This window comes from Apteryx mantelli, chromosome 1, assembly GCF_036417845.1.
Source record: "Apteryx mantelli isolate bAptMan1 chromosome 1, bAptMan1.hap1, whole genome shotgun sequence".
In the NCBI taxonomy this organism is placed as follows: Eukaryota; Metazoa; Chordata; class Aves; order Apterygiformes; family Apterygidae; genus Apteryx; species Apteryx mantelli.
In genome coordinates, this window is record NC_089978.1 from 140612454 (window position 1) to 140629206 (window position 16753).

At 39.8% G+C, this 16753-nt stretch overlaps 1 protein-coding gene across 2 annotated transcripts; it reads right to left on the minus strand.

Moving 5' to 3' along the window:
• Nucleotides 1–691: 691 nt before the first annotated feature.
• Nucleotides 692–16323, minus strand: KLHL42 (kelch like family member 42). Of its 2 annotated transcripts, XM_013948016.2 has the most exons (4): nt 15330–16323; nt 7552–7745; nt 3143–3617; nt 692–1161 (listed from the first exon to the last, which is right to left on the minus strand). In XM_013948016.2, the coding sequence occupies exons 1-3, from the start codon at nt 16211–16213 to the stop codon at nt 3166–3168; spliced, it is 1530 nt and encodes a 509-aa protein (XP_013803470.1). In that variant the 5' UTR covers nt 16214–16323; the 3' UTR covers nt 692–1161; nt 3143–3165. The 2 variants fall into 2 exon arrangements, with proteins under 2 accessions (XP_013803470.1, XP_013803469.1); XM_013948015.2 differs by lacking the exon at nt 692–1161 and having other exon boundaries at nt 2787–3617.
• Between the last annotated feature and the right edge of the window lie 430 nt (nt 16324–16753).

The window sequence follows — 16753 nt, forward strand, 5'->3', positions numbered from 1 at the left end:
TGTGAAAAGCAGATTAACAAATAGAAAAGACCAACAAACTGGTACCATGCAATTTTGACAAAACAGGCTGGGTATTGATGTAGCAAGACAAAAACCTCAAAGAATGGAAAACACAGACATTAAGCCCAGGAAAGGTCAACTGACAGGGCAGAAAGGGAAACCTATGGAAACTGGCCAGAGAGATTAAACTTAAGCCCCACACAACTCTTATTTCACACTGAAAACCACAAACCATTCCCAGAAAGGAAGAAACTATTATGTTCTCCCTTCGCCTGGATCTGAGCAACCTTTTTAAAAACTTCTCTATTTTATGGGAAGGGACTAAAGTTCCCAGAGTTTTCCATTTATTCCTCCCTCAAGACTTTAGAGGCTGTTGTTCTTTCTGCTTTCAACTTCAAATCATCTTCTACCATATTCAGCTTTTACTGGTCATTATCTAGTGGAATCAGTTCATGAGACAGAGAAGATGAAAAGGGGATATGCAAACATTGGATATCCCAGACGCAGCAGGAAAGCAGCAGTTCTGAATTTGGATACAGACTTGAGAACACTAAGAAACTTAGACAAACTATAGGCTATTATATGACCAAAAAAAAAAATTGAAAAAAAACCAGACTGGAAGTAGACATCAGTTTGTAGTGAAGGCAGTTAACAGAGACAAAAGTGTGATTACTTGCTGCCTTTTATCCTGACACCTTTCAAGAAGCAGTTTTAATAACCATGTAAAGAATTACAACAGTGAGCATATATATATACTTCTTCTCATGTTCAAAACACTTTACAAACCCTACTACACCAAATAAACAATTTGTGTCCCCACAGGATCAATATTCCTACCCACATATTACATTTGGGGATGCAGATGAAAGAAAGTTGAATTATCGCTCCAAGGCCACACAGTAAGTAAAAAGTAGGACCAGGATTAACATTCAGAAATTTCCAGTCAATCAAAGTACAAGGCCCATAACTTGAAATTTATATTGTTGTCATTCAAAGCAAGCTTATTTGTCTTTAATTTAGGACTTCTTTCCCAGCAACAGAGAAGAAAGAGCACATTGGATCACTGAACAACATTTCCATTAGCTAAGCAGCAATTTTTTAATTACTTACTATTAGGGAGTCTTAGCCAGTCTTCCTTGCCCAGAAGCTGCTCAAGTGTGCCTTACATGAAATATTAAAGTAATGGTAAGAAAATGAGAAGGGTATGGGACAGTCATTACAATTTTTTTTTCCTGAGGTGTGGAGGGCCACCCACACTGCATACTTCTCCATAATGCTTTTTTTTTAAATTTAATATTTATTTCAGCTTATTGTAATACAGTCCACTTAGCATTATTACAGCCTGGTACTACCACTGAATTCAAGAACCGTTTTGATCTGTAATTGTAGAAGATGTCAGTACTGATGAATTTGCACCATGGATCGATGTAAGGGTCCCAAAACCACACCTGTTATTTACAGTGACCTGTCTTTCTCTTCTACATTTGCACATGTTCTCTGGATTTTCAAAGTAGTCATTTGATCATAGGAAGCTGAAAACAACACATACATAAACCCAGTGGGGAAGGGTCTCTTGTGAAAAGAATGATGATACCTAAAACACCATGTCATAGTTTTTGCAATGCTACCTGCACTAGGAAATTACTGGGTTTTAGAGGAGTTGATTAGATAGATCACACTGCAAATCTGGGAGTGACACCTTTTCGCAGTTAATTTGCTACACAAGGGAAAGCTGCAACTCAGATGTGAGTCTCTCTACCAGTACCCATCTGAGGTGAGTTTTGGATGCAGAGTACTGAATCTGGTACTGAAAAGAAATGAAGGGAAGCAAATAACATAATGTGATTGGGATTCATTTATCATCAGACAGAGGCACACTGCTAACATTTACTCTAAAACACGTCTGAAATCAAACATTTAAAAATATATCACTTCAGAATCTTATGAAAGTAACCTTGTTTTTTCATTGCAGAAGTGTCATTGCTTGGTCTTATGCTGCTGTCATAATACAGCAGCTGCTCAGGGCATTATGTTTCCAAGAGAATGAACACTTACACATACATTCAGATTCCTAACTCCCCAGTTAAAAAAGGCATCTCCATGTATTAGGAGCTTGTTTGGGAGAATTAAATCTCTGTTTTCTCATGCAGAGAAACTGCTAGTGTAGGACCAGCATCCCTGCTGTGTTCTTTCCATACCAAGCGATTCTGTCTCCCGTTTTGCCCCAGATGACTATTATCAAGCTGGATGTGCCTGGTGCAGAGCCTGCCTATGCAACTGTGGTGGTGGCTCATGCAGTTTTCTAACATGTATCTTGTTGCCAGCATCTGCTTCCTTGTTTCTCTAATTTGATCTTTAATGCTCAGTACTTCAAAATATAGCAGGACAACTAACTAAACCACAAAACCTTTCTGAAGATGAGCAAACTTTCCCATCTGAATTTACAGCCTTTTTAGTTCTACCTTAATGGCAGGAATAAATGCTATCAGCTTCCATTAAAGGATCAGCTAATATCCAACCAGCAATCTTCAACCTCTAGGCAAATCCTCCGAATCCCTGCCAAAGCATTTAATCACAAATAACTCAGGGGAATTTCATGTTTCTCAGTGGTATGCCAATTGCTGACATCTCTGAAAATCTCACCTGTTTCTGTAGAAGAGATAACACCATAAGAGTATAAACAACCTTAAATATTGTGCATTTAACAGGACACAGTTTGAATAAAAACTGTCTTAAAATTATTCATGCCCTTTGTGGTTTCTCTTAGATTTATGATTATTTACTTTATTAAATTATTTTCACTTCTACTATGCATACTTATTTATCTTCTAAACTGCCTATTAAGATAGAGAATAAAACTAGAGTGATCAGTTTTGCTTTTGGAAGTCCATTATCAATTACCAACACAACAATGTTATATTTAGATTGCAAACAATTCTAGGTGGCATTTAAATCCAAAACAATAACATTTTAAAATTGTAATCTTAAAAATGGTTCTGGAAGCATTTCTCTTAATACTTGATTTTGCAACATCTTTTAAGAACAGAATCAATATTTTATATCTACATTATGCAACCACATTACATTCTAAAACTGGAATTATTTAGAGGGAGCAATACTTCTTACAAGAATAATTAATGACCTGAGAAGAAAAAACTGATGCAGTTACGCTTCTCGCACGTCAGGCAAATACATAGAACAGATCAGCATGTTTTGTCCAAAGGCTGGAAAGCGTCTTAGTGACTCCCAACTGTCCGTAAATATATTATACTTAAGAAAAACCCGGTGCTCCAAGCTTGTAGATAATGTAATATCCCTACTCATTATATAAACTCCATCATTGTGGAGAGTGCAAGTCAAGTTAAGACCTGATTTGGATGTGTTCTCTTTGAGGTAGAGCCATTTTTTGGTATCAATGTTGTAAGACTGCACAGTTAACACATCCTCACTTTGGCTGGATTTTTGGTTTGGTCCAAGTTCATGAATACAGCCCCCTACCAGGTATATAGTTTCTTCAACAGAGAGCATCTGTTGCTTGCGAACATGGACATCACACAGTTCAAAGTTGGTCCAGGAATCAGAAGTGGGACAGTACTGCAAAATGTTCATATTCCGGTCTGAAACAAAGGAGAGATATTTATAAATAAATAAATATATTAGAATGTACTCACGGGGGAGGATTCTTCTTCCTTGAATACCGTATGAGCCAGTATTACAGACTGCCGACACGTCCCTCCACAGCACAACGGTGTAGCAGAACAGGGAAGAAATTCTGATTATTGAGAACTGCAAGTGTTTTCCCTTGACAATAAAGCCTGAACATTCTTTTCCTTTGCAGAGGGAAACATTAAGCTGCTTTTGACACTTTGATTATATGATGCAAATGGTCTGGGAATGGGGATTTTAGCTGAATAATCCCTAACTGTTAACTTCCTCTTTTAGTTTTGTCTTTGACTGATACTTAAGAATTTCTTACGAAAAAGGAAATGGAGCAATATTTTGCTCTCCACCAGTGATCACAGATGAATCAAATTATTACAAACACAGTATGTTTCATTAATGGTTGCCAGGTGATGATTTATCATTCCAGCTTTAACTTAATACTTTGCCTTTCACTCCACAAATCAAAGTTTTAAGTAATAAAATTCATAAAGCTTGTTACATTTCAGCAAGTGGTGTGGATGACCTAAGGGCACATTTTCAGTACCTCCTAAAGAGAGAAATACACACGTTGTCAAAATCCTTTAAGAACCAGGCACTCCATGCTACAGTATCAGAGAGAGGATAGAAAAAGACTGAGGCCCTATCAGTACTTCAGTCACAACTCAGTAGATGCATCCATTTATAATACTGTTATTCTATGAAATTTTTACAATATCTCTCTGATTTATGGTGCAGAGGAGGCCCTAGCTATGTCCTGTATCAAGGTTTCACTAAATTAGCACAGAATGCACAGGGCCCAAGTTAGCTAGTAAATTCAGTTTCAATCTCTGGAGACCTGAGCTTAAATCCAAGCTCAAATGACAAGCGATAACATGCTTGCAGACTCCAGCTTGGTCTTTAATAAAACCTGTTCCTTATTACAAGTTTACTCTATATGACAAACTCCAGATGAACCCACAAGTGGAACAGCAGATGGTGAAATACTGGCAAAGTTATGTAAGGGCACAGGCACAAATAGTCATATATATATCAAGTTCGTCATGAATGGAGTGCATTAGCAGCATGGTTAGGAAGATGCTGCTATAACATTTGCACGGCCAGTGATGAGTATTAGTCATTGCTTATTATTTCGTACTGTCTTCTTGAACGTGTACTTCTCATTAAATAAAGGAAAAAAGAGGAAAAAAGTCATGGTAACGCTCTACGAAACTGCTGATCAAAGCTTTACACAAGGATGATCTCTTTATTTAAACAATGTATCATTCTCTGACCCATTAGGGGGGGAAAAACCCACATTTCCATCAGTTAAGTTTTTATGTCTATCCATAGTAATAATCTTCCTAGGAAAAAGGTGCTATGGTGTGAGAGGGATTCATATGAAATGGAAATCTGTTGTGATATGGCCCTAGTTTGCTCAGTTCAGAGCCTGGGTCTTTAATTTCCATAGAAGAAAAACTAATACAAAACAAATATTTTAGTTCCTGACATGGAGCTTTTATTACTCAGGATAGATGCTGTTGGTTCACAACTAAAATCCTAGAATCCTTAGAAGGAGAGTCTTTATTCAAGAAGGTCATTATAATTTACAGAGGGAAATTTCAGATCCTGCCATTTTTTGAAAAGTGCAGTCTCAGAAGAAAGATGTACACAGATTTAAAAAAAAAAAATCCACAAAACCTACCAAAACCACAGAATTACTGAGGTATACATAGAAACACTACATAAAAATACATATTAATTGCTGCATTTATTTTATTTGGTGAATAGAATGAAACAGCAAATGAGCCTCACTGTGTCTCAGCTAGCTGGATGTGATTTAACACTTTCCAACATCTGCATGACTTGGAATCTGAATCACCAATGTAATTTCAGTAATTCTTGTTTCTAAGTCTGATCGTTGTCCTAAGCCAAGGTGTCATAGAAAAATGGATCCTAGGCCTTGATTCAGGAAAGGATCTTTATTTATAACAGGAACAAGCCTGACTGTTGTCATGAATGGACTTGAACTTAAATATAAGCCTAAATGTGCTAGTTTTTATCCACTGTTCATATTTTTATACTGTTTTACTATCCTGTTTCCATTAAACACAGACTTTAAAAAAAGATCTCTTGAGACAGGACCCTGAATGTCAGTGGCAATCCCCTAAGATGTGGAAAAGGCAAGATAACTCGTTGACTCTCCTTCAACTGAAACTACATGTAGAATATACCAGATAAGAAGCTTGACACACAGCAGCAATCCTGACAATATATGCTATGTTACTGAACTTTAAAGGATTAGGATCTGCTTCAGCAACATGCTGATCTTCCTTTCCATAACACCAGGAGGAGGCAACCTGAAGAAAGAACAGCACAAGCACAATCAAAACAACTTGCAAAGCTGAGGGGAAATGAAAAGAAAAGCTGGTACTTCCATAATCCTGTAGCACTGTTAACCAAATCAGAATTTTTTCCTTCTTACCTATTCACTCTCTGTAGATAAAAATGACAAAAAAAAAAACAAACCTCCAGTCTCTAGAAACAATGAGTCTTCCCAGTATTCCATGTTTCAGTCTCCTCTCTTCCCTTGTCTCAAGGACAAGGGAATGCTTCACAGCAAGTGTCCTGTGCTGGACACCCTTCAGTCCTAGTCCACCTGAACATGTAGGACATCATGGAGCATGATACACCCCACAGGTCCTTTAGTGGGGATGATGAGAGGACCAGGACTGAAGAGCACACTACAGAATGCTCCTCCACATGGAGACAGGCACTCTGATATCTTTTGTTTACTTCGGGGAGGTCATCAGGTTCTGGGTCAGAACAGGCTGGACAAAATGTCACTGAAGGTTATCATTGCCACAAGAATCACGAGGGGTCAAAATGCATCTCTACAGACTCTGACACTGAAAAGGACAGCTTGCTCTAATGTTGGTTTAGCTTTGTTTGCAATACTCGCTGCAAAAGCTGAATCATGAATGATCTCTCTTCTAATTTTACCCTGCACTTGGAAAACATCAAATTTTTCAAATGATTGTGGTCAAATGAAGTGGGTAAAGACTTAGACACAGGAACTTTAATTTAGGAAAACATGGTAAATACTAAACATTTGACACGAAAAAAATTTTTTGACTTCTAGTCCTCTGAAAAAATGGTATTCCACCCAAAGAATGGCATTATGTATTTAAGGAATGAACAAATGTAAGCTCTTTTTAAGTGGCTTGCTTTTCCACTGCATAAAGAAAGAACTGTCAGGAGGGAGTGCAACTTCAAGTCATTCCTACTGTATGATCCCCTCAGAAAACAGTGTGCAAAAAAGAAGTAAGTTAAAAATGCTGCTTCCTCATTAAGCTCTTATTCCATTAAGCTATTTCAATACTGAAAATCTTACCTATAGCTTCAATTTGCCTGTGAAGCACTGAAATGCTACAGTGAAAGGGTTATGACATACATTAATATATGAGAAATACTAATGCAGGCAGATATTTTCTTAATATCTTTCCTTCTGCCATTCTAAAACTGGTATTTAAAAAGGTAAACAAAACTGTATCTGTTGAGACCTTTATTTCTATTTTATGACCAAAATTTAAAAAGAGGAAGGCTAAACTGCATGCCAAAGTACTCCAGAAGGCTCACTTCCCTCAGAAGAACAGCACCCCAAATATTTAGTTTTAAAGTGTATATACTTGTCAGCCATGACTGGAAACCCTATCATTAGGCTCTGAAATAATAATCCGATGCCTGTATGACAGAGCAAACTTTTGATTTAGTTTGTCAATTATTTTCCAAGAGTGATTTATTTTTACACAGCTTCCTACATCAGTTTAAAAGGCTTCCTGTAAAAGAAAAGAAAATGATCTGCACCTTAGAAGCACTCAGGTTAAAAAGAAGAACTGAGAAGCTTTGTACCTCGTGTCGTGTATCCTCCGATAACATAGATCTTGCCCTTGCACTCACAAGCCGAGAATTCTGCGAGAGGGTTTGGCATGGATGCTACGAAATTCCACCAGTCGTGTTCTGGGTTATAACACTCCACATTGGAAAGGGATTGACCACCGATGGCATAGAGCTTTCCGTTTACAGCCAAAAGCTTAAAATTGGACCTGAAAGACGCAGATTGCAGCATTGAAATAGGTTAAACAGATAATACAGAAAAATATAGGAAAGACAGTTCTTCCTAACAAGGCTCCAACATATTCATCATGTTCAACATATTCCATCGCTTTATATATTACAGCACCTGAACTGTTCAGTGCATGTCCAAAATACACTGTAATTGCTTGTGACAGTGCCTGTGTCCACAGAATATACTGGTGACATTCTGGAAGTTAATGATGCTGAGACTGATTAATATTTTATTTGGATTTCAATCTATCACAATTTGATCTGCAAACTGTTTAGTTAACTAACGTGTTCAGTGGATGTCTCACTTTTACTAGGCTTTTAGTAAAGTGCCTTGAGGATAGTAGATAAAAATGTATTATATATACACACAGTCAAGGATATTATTTTAGTTAAAATTCCAGGATTTTCAAACAAGACTTGGTGAATGCCTGTGAATGTGTACCAGTCTTAATCTGTAGAATTAGTTTCTTTAATAACCCTAATAAACAGAAATTTAATGTTGTACACATTGAATCATGTTCTGCAAAAGACAGAAAAAGAGAAACTCCTGTGTCTTATGCAGCATTAATTTAAACTACTGAATACACCCTCCAGCCCATTGAACCAAGACATATTTGTAAATGAATGTTCCCCCCCCATAGCTGAACAAAGTACACTCTGCTTCATAGGCAATGTCCCATTCTTTTCTCTCTTAGTCTATTCCATTATGCTGTTGTACTTCACACATGACAAAAAGTAATTTTCTAATCACTTGAAGGACAAGAAGCCTTACATCTTGTACTTTTAAGATAATACAGGCAGAGAAAATCCAGAGCAAACAAAGAAATGTCTCAAAAGGGATCTGGGAAGTGAGGGGGAAGGAGATTCATGAATGTGTCAATGAGTATTAGCAGTATTCTTGTAGCTGTAAATGGTCTGTGGATATTAAAGGTGCAAGTTTGTAGGATCAAACCGGAGGGCTTGAAGTTGGTGGCACTGTATGCTTATCAATTCCTTCCAGCTATGGAAGATCAGCCCTTCCTCTCTTCAGAAACAGTCTTTCTTACAAGTAAGTCTAGCTCATTGCCTAGTAAGACTGTTTCTTTCATACTGTTCATTTGAAGCCAAATTTATGAGATTTTACTAAGCACTATTTCAATTAACTAAATGTATGAAAGTCATTTCAACAGATAAGCACAAAGTCAAATGAGGCACTGCATTATGTCTGTTAAACTGAAGTGATGCTTTAGCCTTGCATTGGCCTGCTAAGCAGTAAAGTGAATTTCACTCTGCATGGATCCAAGATTCAAAAATTACCGCTTAAGTACTTTTGCAGGGTTTTGTCTGGACAAAATGAACCTTGCCTAGCAGCAGGCTGCCCTGCAATTTCTTTTTATTAAATATATTTGGAAAAAGAATTTGTTTCCAGATGGAATCATTTTGTTCTTGTCATCCTGATATAGCTTTGGAAACTAAAATGCTCCTTTGAAGGAAGAAATTGCTTTTTACTCATTTTTTTGCTGAGATTTATGATTAGGTCACTCTGTTCATCGCCCTCTTCAGCAATTATGTTTTCCATCTTAGAGAATCCAGAATAACATGCCAATCAATAGTGGGTGAGAATAGTGAGAATAATTACTTGCAAAAACATTATGATTTTCAAAGCAATGTACCTGGTCTAAAAGTTATAGTGAAGAAAAAAAAAATCTATAAATAAGCAGAGGGACAAAAATGCAGAATATGAATACATGCATTTCTAAATAATCCTTTAAAATCAAAAATGTGTTAGAAAGCCTGTCACTCCATGTCTGTGCTATGATGGAGATAGTGCAGGATTTATGCCTTATAAAATTAGTTAATTTGCACACAGATAGTGTTCATTATCCCCAAGATCTTCAAGGCACTTTTTAAGCATAGTAAAAGCTCTGCCACAGAGGACAACTTCACAAGACAAGCATGCAGTGTCACAAAGCAAAAGAAATCTGGTCTACTAACTCACACTTGCTTCTCTAGTCACCCATTAATCGTAGCCTCTTACTCTTTTATCTGCATGGAAGTCATTTATACCATTTTTGCCTGACAGCATTCATATCACGGAATAGCTTCTTGCAAGCGCAGGGAAAACGATGTGGTGAAAGATGTATGGTACAACTTTCAACTTCAATTATTCTAGAAGGAGGCCACATGCATTTGTATCATTTGGTTGAGTCATTTAACCACTTTCAACACTGGTTAAAATAGATGATGTTCAGTGCACGCATCTCTGATTTCTGGAATGTATTAACTACAAGGTCCAGTTTACTTAAAGGTAGCCATAAGTTGCCATTAGCACACTTTATAAGAATAGTTGGGACAACTGCTCAATGTTATCATGAAAAACTTCTGCCATTGTCCCTTCCTTGCAAGTAACAGCAGGTGTTTATATGGAAAACAGACATTAGGAAATATTTAGTATATTTGTACACACATGTGTTATAGCAGCTGGAAACAAGGAAAGCAAACATGGAGCAACCAGCCAGCTCTCCACAACTAGCAAGTGTTCCATGGACTGCAGCTTAGAAATAACTGGACTTAGTCAAATTCACTTGTGATACAACTCCACTCACATCAATGAGTTACCTAAACCTGGGGGATCAGAAGTGCTTTCCAAATGCAAGGCCTCGTGTGTACCCTTCTTGCTGGGACAAGAGCTGGTGTGAACTATGTCTTCTGAAGTTCCTCGTATCCTCTGAAAGGATTCCCAGGAACACAAGCAAGAAGGAGCTGTGGGATTTTACAATAGTTCAAATCACAACTTTTTTTAACAACTTTTTGCTTAGGGGGAAAAAAAAAAAAAAGAAGTCTTGCAAATAGTTCAAACAGTCTGGACAAATAGATGACCAAGACTGCCAGGTGAACCTGCCTTACAGCTGAGGCAGACCCACTGAAACTTTTTCTTGGGAAAAAGGGGCATGTGTTTGAGGTCTGATGTGATCACCAGTTCAGAATAAGTTTGACAAATTGTGAAAACAGCCCAGAATTATCACAGTGAAATTCAATAAAGACAAATGCAAAGCATTATATACAGGAAGGAAGAAAAAAATTTAATAGACAAATACAAAGGATCTGGGGGTCAGAGTGCATAACAATACAAGATAGCATGCAACATCTTGCAAAAAAAGCACATTGTTCTGGGCCAAATTAACTGCCATATGATATATATGTAAGAGACTAGCGTAAGAGTGGTTATAACGAGGACAGCAAGCATTCTTCTTGTCCGCTGACAGATATCATTCTGTAACAAGAAAAAGTTAGACTAGATATTAGAGAGGACTTTCTGACTAGAAGGGGAGCTAAGCCTGGGAACACTTTTACCTGGAAGGAAGGAGATTGGAATCTACACCGCTGGAGGGTTTCAAGAACAAATTTGACATGTATTTGCAAGGTAGGCTTGACCCTGCCAGAGAGCAGGAAGGTTTGACTAATTATCCCGTGGTTCCTTCCTGCCCAATAATTCATATTTTAACCTCAAAGTTCCCCATAAATCCGATGATTTCTTCCTTCTAGAGTCAAAGCATTTACAGCAAAGATGAAGAATCATGAAAGCACAGTTATGAGGGCAATTCAAAAGCATTCTATGTTTCTTGTAGGAACAACTTTTTTACATTCCTTATTTGAGTCTGCAGGGCACACTGCAGCCAATCTTTAGCTTTGGCAGAGTGTGTGATGCATTTGTGATAAATGTGACATAAATATTTCTAATCTGAAAATCTTTGAAAAGTCTCTTTTCATCCAACACAGAGTAATTCTGAGTGGAAAAAAAAAAAAAGGAAAAGATGGGGAAAGAGAAGTTCTCCTAAACCACTACCATGTTCTAGGAATATCCCCTCTTATACTCCTGCAAAAGTCCCCAGAGTGGCAGCAGTTCAGGCACAGATTGCTCACAAAAATCTTGTTCCATGTGCATGTGTATAATCCCAGACAGGGGCTTAAAGGGTCTTCCAAGACTGCAATATTTACCTATCATGAATGCTCTGAGGGAAAATAAAAATGGAATATACAGCTGAAATGGGCACATGCAGTAGAAATCCTATGAGTACCTTATTTTTAAACAGTAAATTTCAACTGACAGCATCAATTTAAATAAAACTATGGAAAGGCATTCAAGTATATTACTTGAACAGTTCTCAAAGCTCCTTGTTATCTTCCTGTCCCCAAAGCCCACAAGTAGTCTTGGGCAACTTTTACATGAAGTTTCTTCCTCAAAAAAAGTCCAGGTAGTTGTGTGAAGTACAGCAGGACAGCAAGTACAGCAGCACCTTTCAAATGAAAAGATCAGAGATCTGGAAACTATTTGTGACCAGCACCAGATTTATTCTCAGAAGATGACAGATTCCAGAATCAGTTGCAAACATCCTATATGAGCCTGAGCAAACTGTTTTATCTATCTTGTGCATGCAAAAACAGGGGAATAATATACTACTACTACTAATAATAATAATAAGTAGTAGTAATAAGTTTTCTTAAGCTTACATGAGTATCACAACAATAAAATATGGGAGTCACCTATTGTGGACAAATTTGAAGCTATGGTAATAAGACCTCTACACTTAGAAAACTAACAGCTATAACATGAATCAGAATGACTACAAAGTATTCAGTATCCATTTAATGGCTTTTGTCTTCTACTTAGAATCTCTTTCTTCTGTGCATGTACAGAGAATCCCAACAACCTGGGATTCTATATGATAATAATGTAAATAATTAAAGATACAAATATTATAGAATTTACAAGGTTTTTAAGGGCAGAGACTTCTTATATTAGAAGCAACTCAACATAATTATTTCCATAATTCCTCAGCCTTCTCTTCTGGCAAATGCATCCCTTCATATGGGCAAAATCTAGATACTATTAGAATGTCACTTGAAGTCAAACCAGCTTCAATGGGAACTAGAACCCTGCCTCAATGTACATAAAAATTGATCCACGGGATCACACACGGGATGACAAATTCTTTTGACAGTGTTGCACAACTCTGTTTCCCAAGCAGCACACTAGGCAACTGCCCTACTTATCTGACTACAGCACAACAAACTAAAAATACAATGCTAAGTAAACTGCAGCTCCAACTGCAGAACATCTACAGCTGACAGGCATAAGTGCTGCTCCTGTTGAATGTAAACTCCCTGATTCTACCTGCTGTTAGCTCCTAAAGCATAGGCCATACCTTCTTGTATTCTGACCACAAAATGTTAAATTGGTCAATCTGGCATCAAGAGTGTGGAAAGACTATTTCAAATAGAAAAAAAAAAAAAGAAGAAAAAGAAAAACTTAAGAGTTGAGACTCCGTGAAGATCTTAAAGTCACTGACATGTTTTTTGAAGGGGTCAGTGGAGCTTCCATGACAAAAACATTCCTGGCTTATTATTGAACTATTCCAAAAATAACCTTTTGCAGATTACTCTTGTGCAATGAATTGCTAATGTGAAATTCTATGCTAGGGAGTATCTTGCTGTCACCTGTGATGAGCTTAAAGATTAAGTCGATATGGTAGTACAGGTGTAAATAGAAATATAAGGAGAAGATACCCATTTGTTCATTTCTGATATGATTGTACATCCTAGAAAAAAAGGAAAATGTGGGAAAAAAAGGCTAGGCTAAAGTTTGAACAGCCAGGTTGAAAGTTGAAGAAAGGGCCTTGTAGAAGCAATTTTTAACAAGTCCTTATTTGCCATGCTGCAGAATCATCACATTTAATAACATCTTACTTGCTATGCACATTATACAAACCAATGCTTCGATCTTGTAATTTGATCCATGTGGTATTCCAATATTTATTTCCATAGGAGACACTATGTGGGCTGATCCCTTCAGGAACTTTCACTAAGGCCAATGTGCTCTCAGTCATGCTCATGCAGTCAAGACTGCAAGCTCAAGGCCTACTAAAATGGCTCAGTTCTCAAAGGCACCTCAGTGAAGGTTGCTTATAGGCTCAAGCTCTGAGAACTTAGTCTGCCAAAAGGCATTTACAGTGTATAAGAAAGTACTTAGAAAATCTAAATACTTATTTCACGGCAGACTTTTTCTTCAAAACCCTTCCAACAAACCAGAGAAACATTGTGTTTTTCATCAATTCCAATGACTGATTACAGATGCAATAATTTTAGTTGAATTCTCACAGCACTACAGAAAATGAAAAAAGGGTGGAGTGGGAAAGAAACAATTTTAGGTCAAACCCCTGTTTTGAGGGGTTTTAGGCTGCAAGCTCTCTGGAATAGAACTGCAGTTTTACTACACAGATACATAGTATACATGCCTTGCACAGTGACTGGCAAGGGTCTCTGCTATTTGGTGAACATTAAATTTACTGGTTGGACAAGAGATTTCCCACTCTATGGCGAATTCCAGCATCCTTATTTGTTCTAGTTCTGAGTCAGATGGAGAAGATAAAAGTTTAAATACTTTTCATAAAAATGGAACCAATGAAGAAATCCGTGCTGGATAAACAGAAACATTTTGTTTCAGTGAAGTAAAAGGCTTCATTTTGATAACCCTGCAATAAACTGATTTAGGTAGAGCGAATCCTGCCTTGGACAGGGGGATGGGACTTTGTTCTTGGGGTGCCCTCAGGCCTTGCTCCCTATTAAACTTTCAAATTTAAACTATAACAAATGATTGTGAATATTATCACAAACACAAATGTCAAACAAACAATTTAAAAAGATATAGGAAAAAAAGAAAATGATCAAAATGATGAAAGTCTACCAGATCAAAATACTCTCATAAAATGAGAAATTTCTGACAATCTTTTCCTGACTCTTTTTCTGGTGAATATTGCACTGAAACACAGGTCTACAGAACATTCAGATTTTTGTGAAACTACAAGCCAATGAAAAACTGCTCCAATTAAAGTTTTTCACCCATCTCTAGCTCTGACAGACGGCACACTCCCACTAAGAACAGTAAACCTTGTCATGTACAGTACTGGAGTCAAAACACACCATGAAAAAAACTAAAAGGAGAATTTTATCTTTGCTTTCTATCCTTGTTATCTTAATATGCGTTTCTATTTCCAGCAAAGGCAGCTTTTTGGACAGACTAGCTTCACAAACCTCCTTGTATGCTCCAACTTAAAAGTGGGAGCCCATCACCATGCTGAGGTGAAGAATTATGGATAACGGAAGGCAATAAGATAGTCAAGTCCTCCTCAGATGACACCTAGCTTGCACTGTCCGGCAGCTAAGGCCTTACTCACAAACATTTATGCAACACAGCCCCATCCTCCTTACCATTGCCTTGCTACAGCAACTACCCGTGTCAGGCACAAGTCACTAAGCAGGAGGGAGGCTGCAGTGTTGTGCTGTTGGATGACTGTTATCTGCAAGGACTAGGTTTGCAGGCCTATCCAGTGGCATACTGCCAAAACATATAACCAAACCCTGCAGTCCTTCCCATCACATGATGCAACACACACTGGTGACTCACGGTACAGAGACAGGCCTGAATAACATCTCATAACTCTGAGTCCAGTCAACACTGCATGACTCAACAGATTCTATTTTGACAATATACATGGACGTGTATTTCAGGGAGCACAGGTTACCTCTTCTGGTTCATTGAGGCCAGCTGACTCCATTCATTTAGGCAAGGGTTGTAACAATGGGCAGCCGAAATCTCCTGGCTGGTGAGCCGGTAACCCCCGACAATGAACAGATAGTTGTCCAGCATCGCCGACCCATAGCCTCGGACGTTCACCAGATCAGGGGGCATGTTGTTGGCCAGGGGCAGCCACCTCTGGGCTTCCTCATCATACCTCAGCATTGACCAGGGAGCTTCCACCTGAGGGTGACAGCCCAGAGGCAGTGCCAGGGAGGAGGCACCCATCAAGTCCCCGATGGCCACAAGGGTGGCAGTGCCCCTCATCCGCCTCTCCTTCAGGTGTTGCTGGAGAGCATGGGGCAGAAGGAGATGTGGCCGAGCATCAGGCATCTGCAGCACCTGATGGTAATGGGCAGCCATGAAGTCTACACAGGCATCATGCAAGTCCTGGAGACCGTAGACCTGAGCCAGGCGGTGCAGCTCCAAGCAATTGCCCAGCCTCACCTGGGAGAGGAGCAGGTGCAGCAAGGGTGTGACCTGCAGGTAGGAAGCAGCCTCCACTAGTTCCTCCAGCAAAGAGGGTTCCTCATCGCCCCCCTCCTCCTGCTCCAGCCTGGCCAGGCAGGAGGTGTTGATGAAGTCCAGCACCAGCTCCAGCCCCAGAGCGCTCAGCCCCCCGCGCAGTAGCTGCTCTTCCTGGCCTTGCCCTGCCTCCCGCATGCCCGAGCGATACAGGGCGCGGAAGTAGTCGCTTTGCTCGATGAGCTTCCTCTTGCACACCGAGTAGCACTTGTCCCCCAGCCGGATCTGCACCACCTCCTCCCCCGCGCCGGCCCCATCCCCTTCACCCTCCTCTTCCTCCTGCTGCCGCCGTTCCGCCAGGGACATGGCTCTCCCCCTCCCCCGCCTGCAGCCCGGGCCCCTCGCTGCCGGGCGGAGGCTCCTCCTCTGGTCGGGCCCGCGGCCGCGGGCGGATCCGCGCAGCGCAGCGCAGCAGCACGCCGGGAGGAGGAGGCGGACGGGCGGCTGCGGCGCGCCGGCCCCCGAGGCGGCCGGGCGGGCGGGGAGGCGCCGCCGCCTCGTCCCAGCTCCCTCCCCGGGAAGGAGGGGCGGGGGGGGGGGGGAAGGAAAGGAAAGGAAAAAAAGCCCTAAAAAGGCAATGTTGAACCTCCCGGCTGGCGGCCCGGGCCTCTCCGCTCTGCCCCGGGACAGTCAGCTCCCAACTATGCTTCAGGGCTAACCCACCCTCTGACACCTCCTTTGCTGAGGAGGGATTTTTAAGGTCTTACGTGTGTCAGGGCCACCAGCAGAAAAGCCAAGCGCTCGATTTTGCTGGGTGAAAGGAAGCCAAACGTGCACTGATTCCCCCTGCCTCCTCCCTCTAGGACTGCCCTCTCATACTGCCCCGAAATGGACTGGGATCACCAG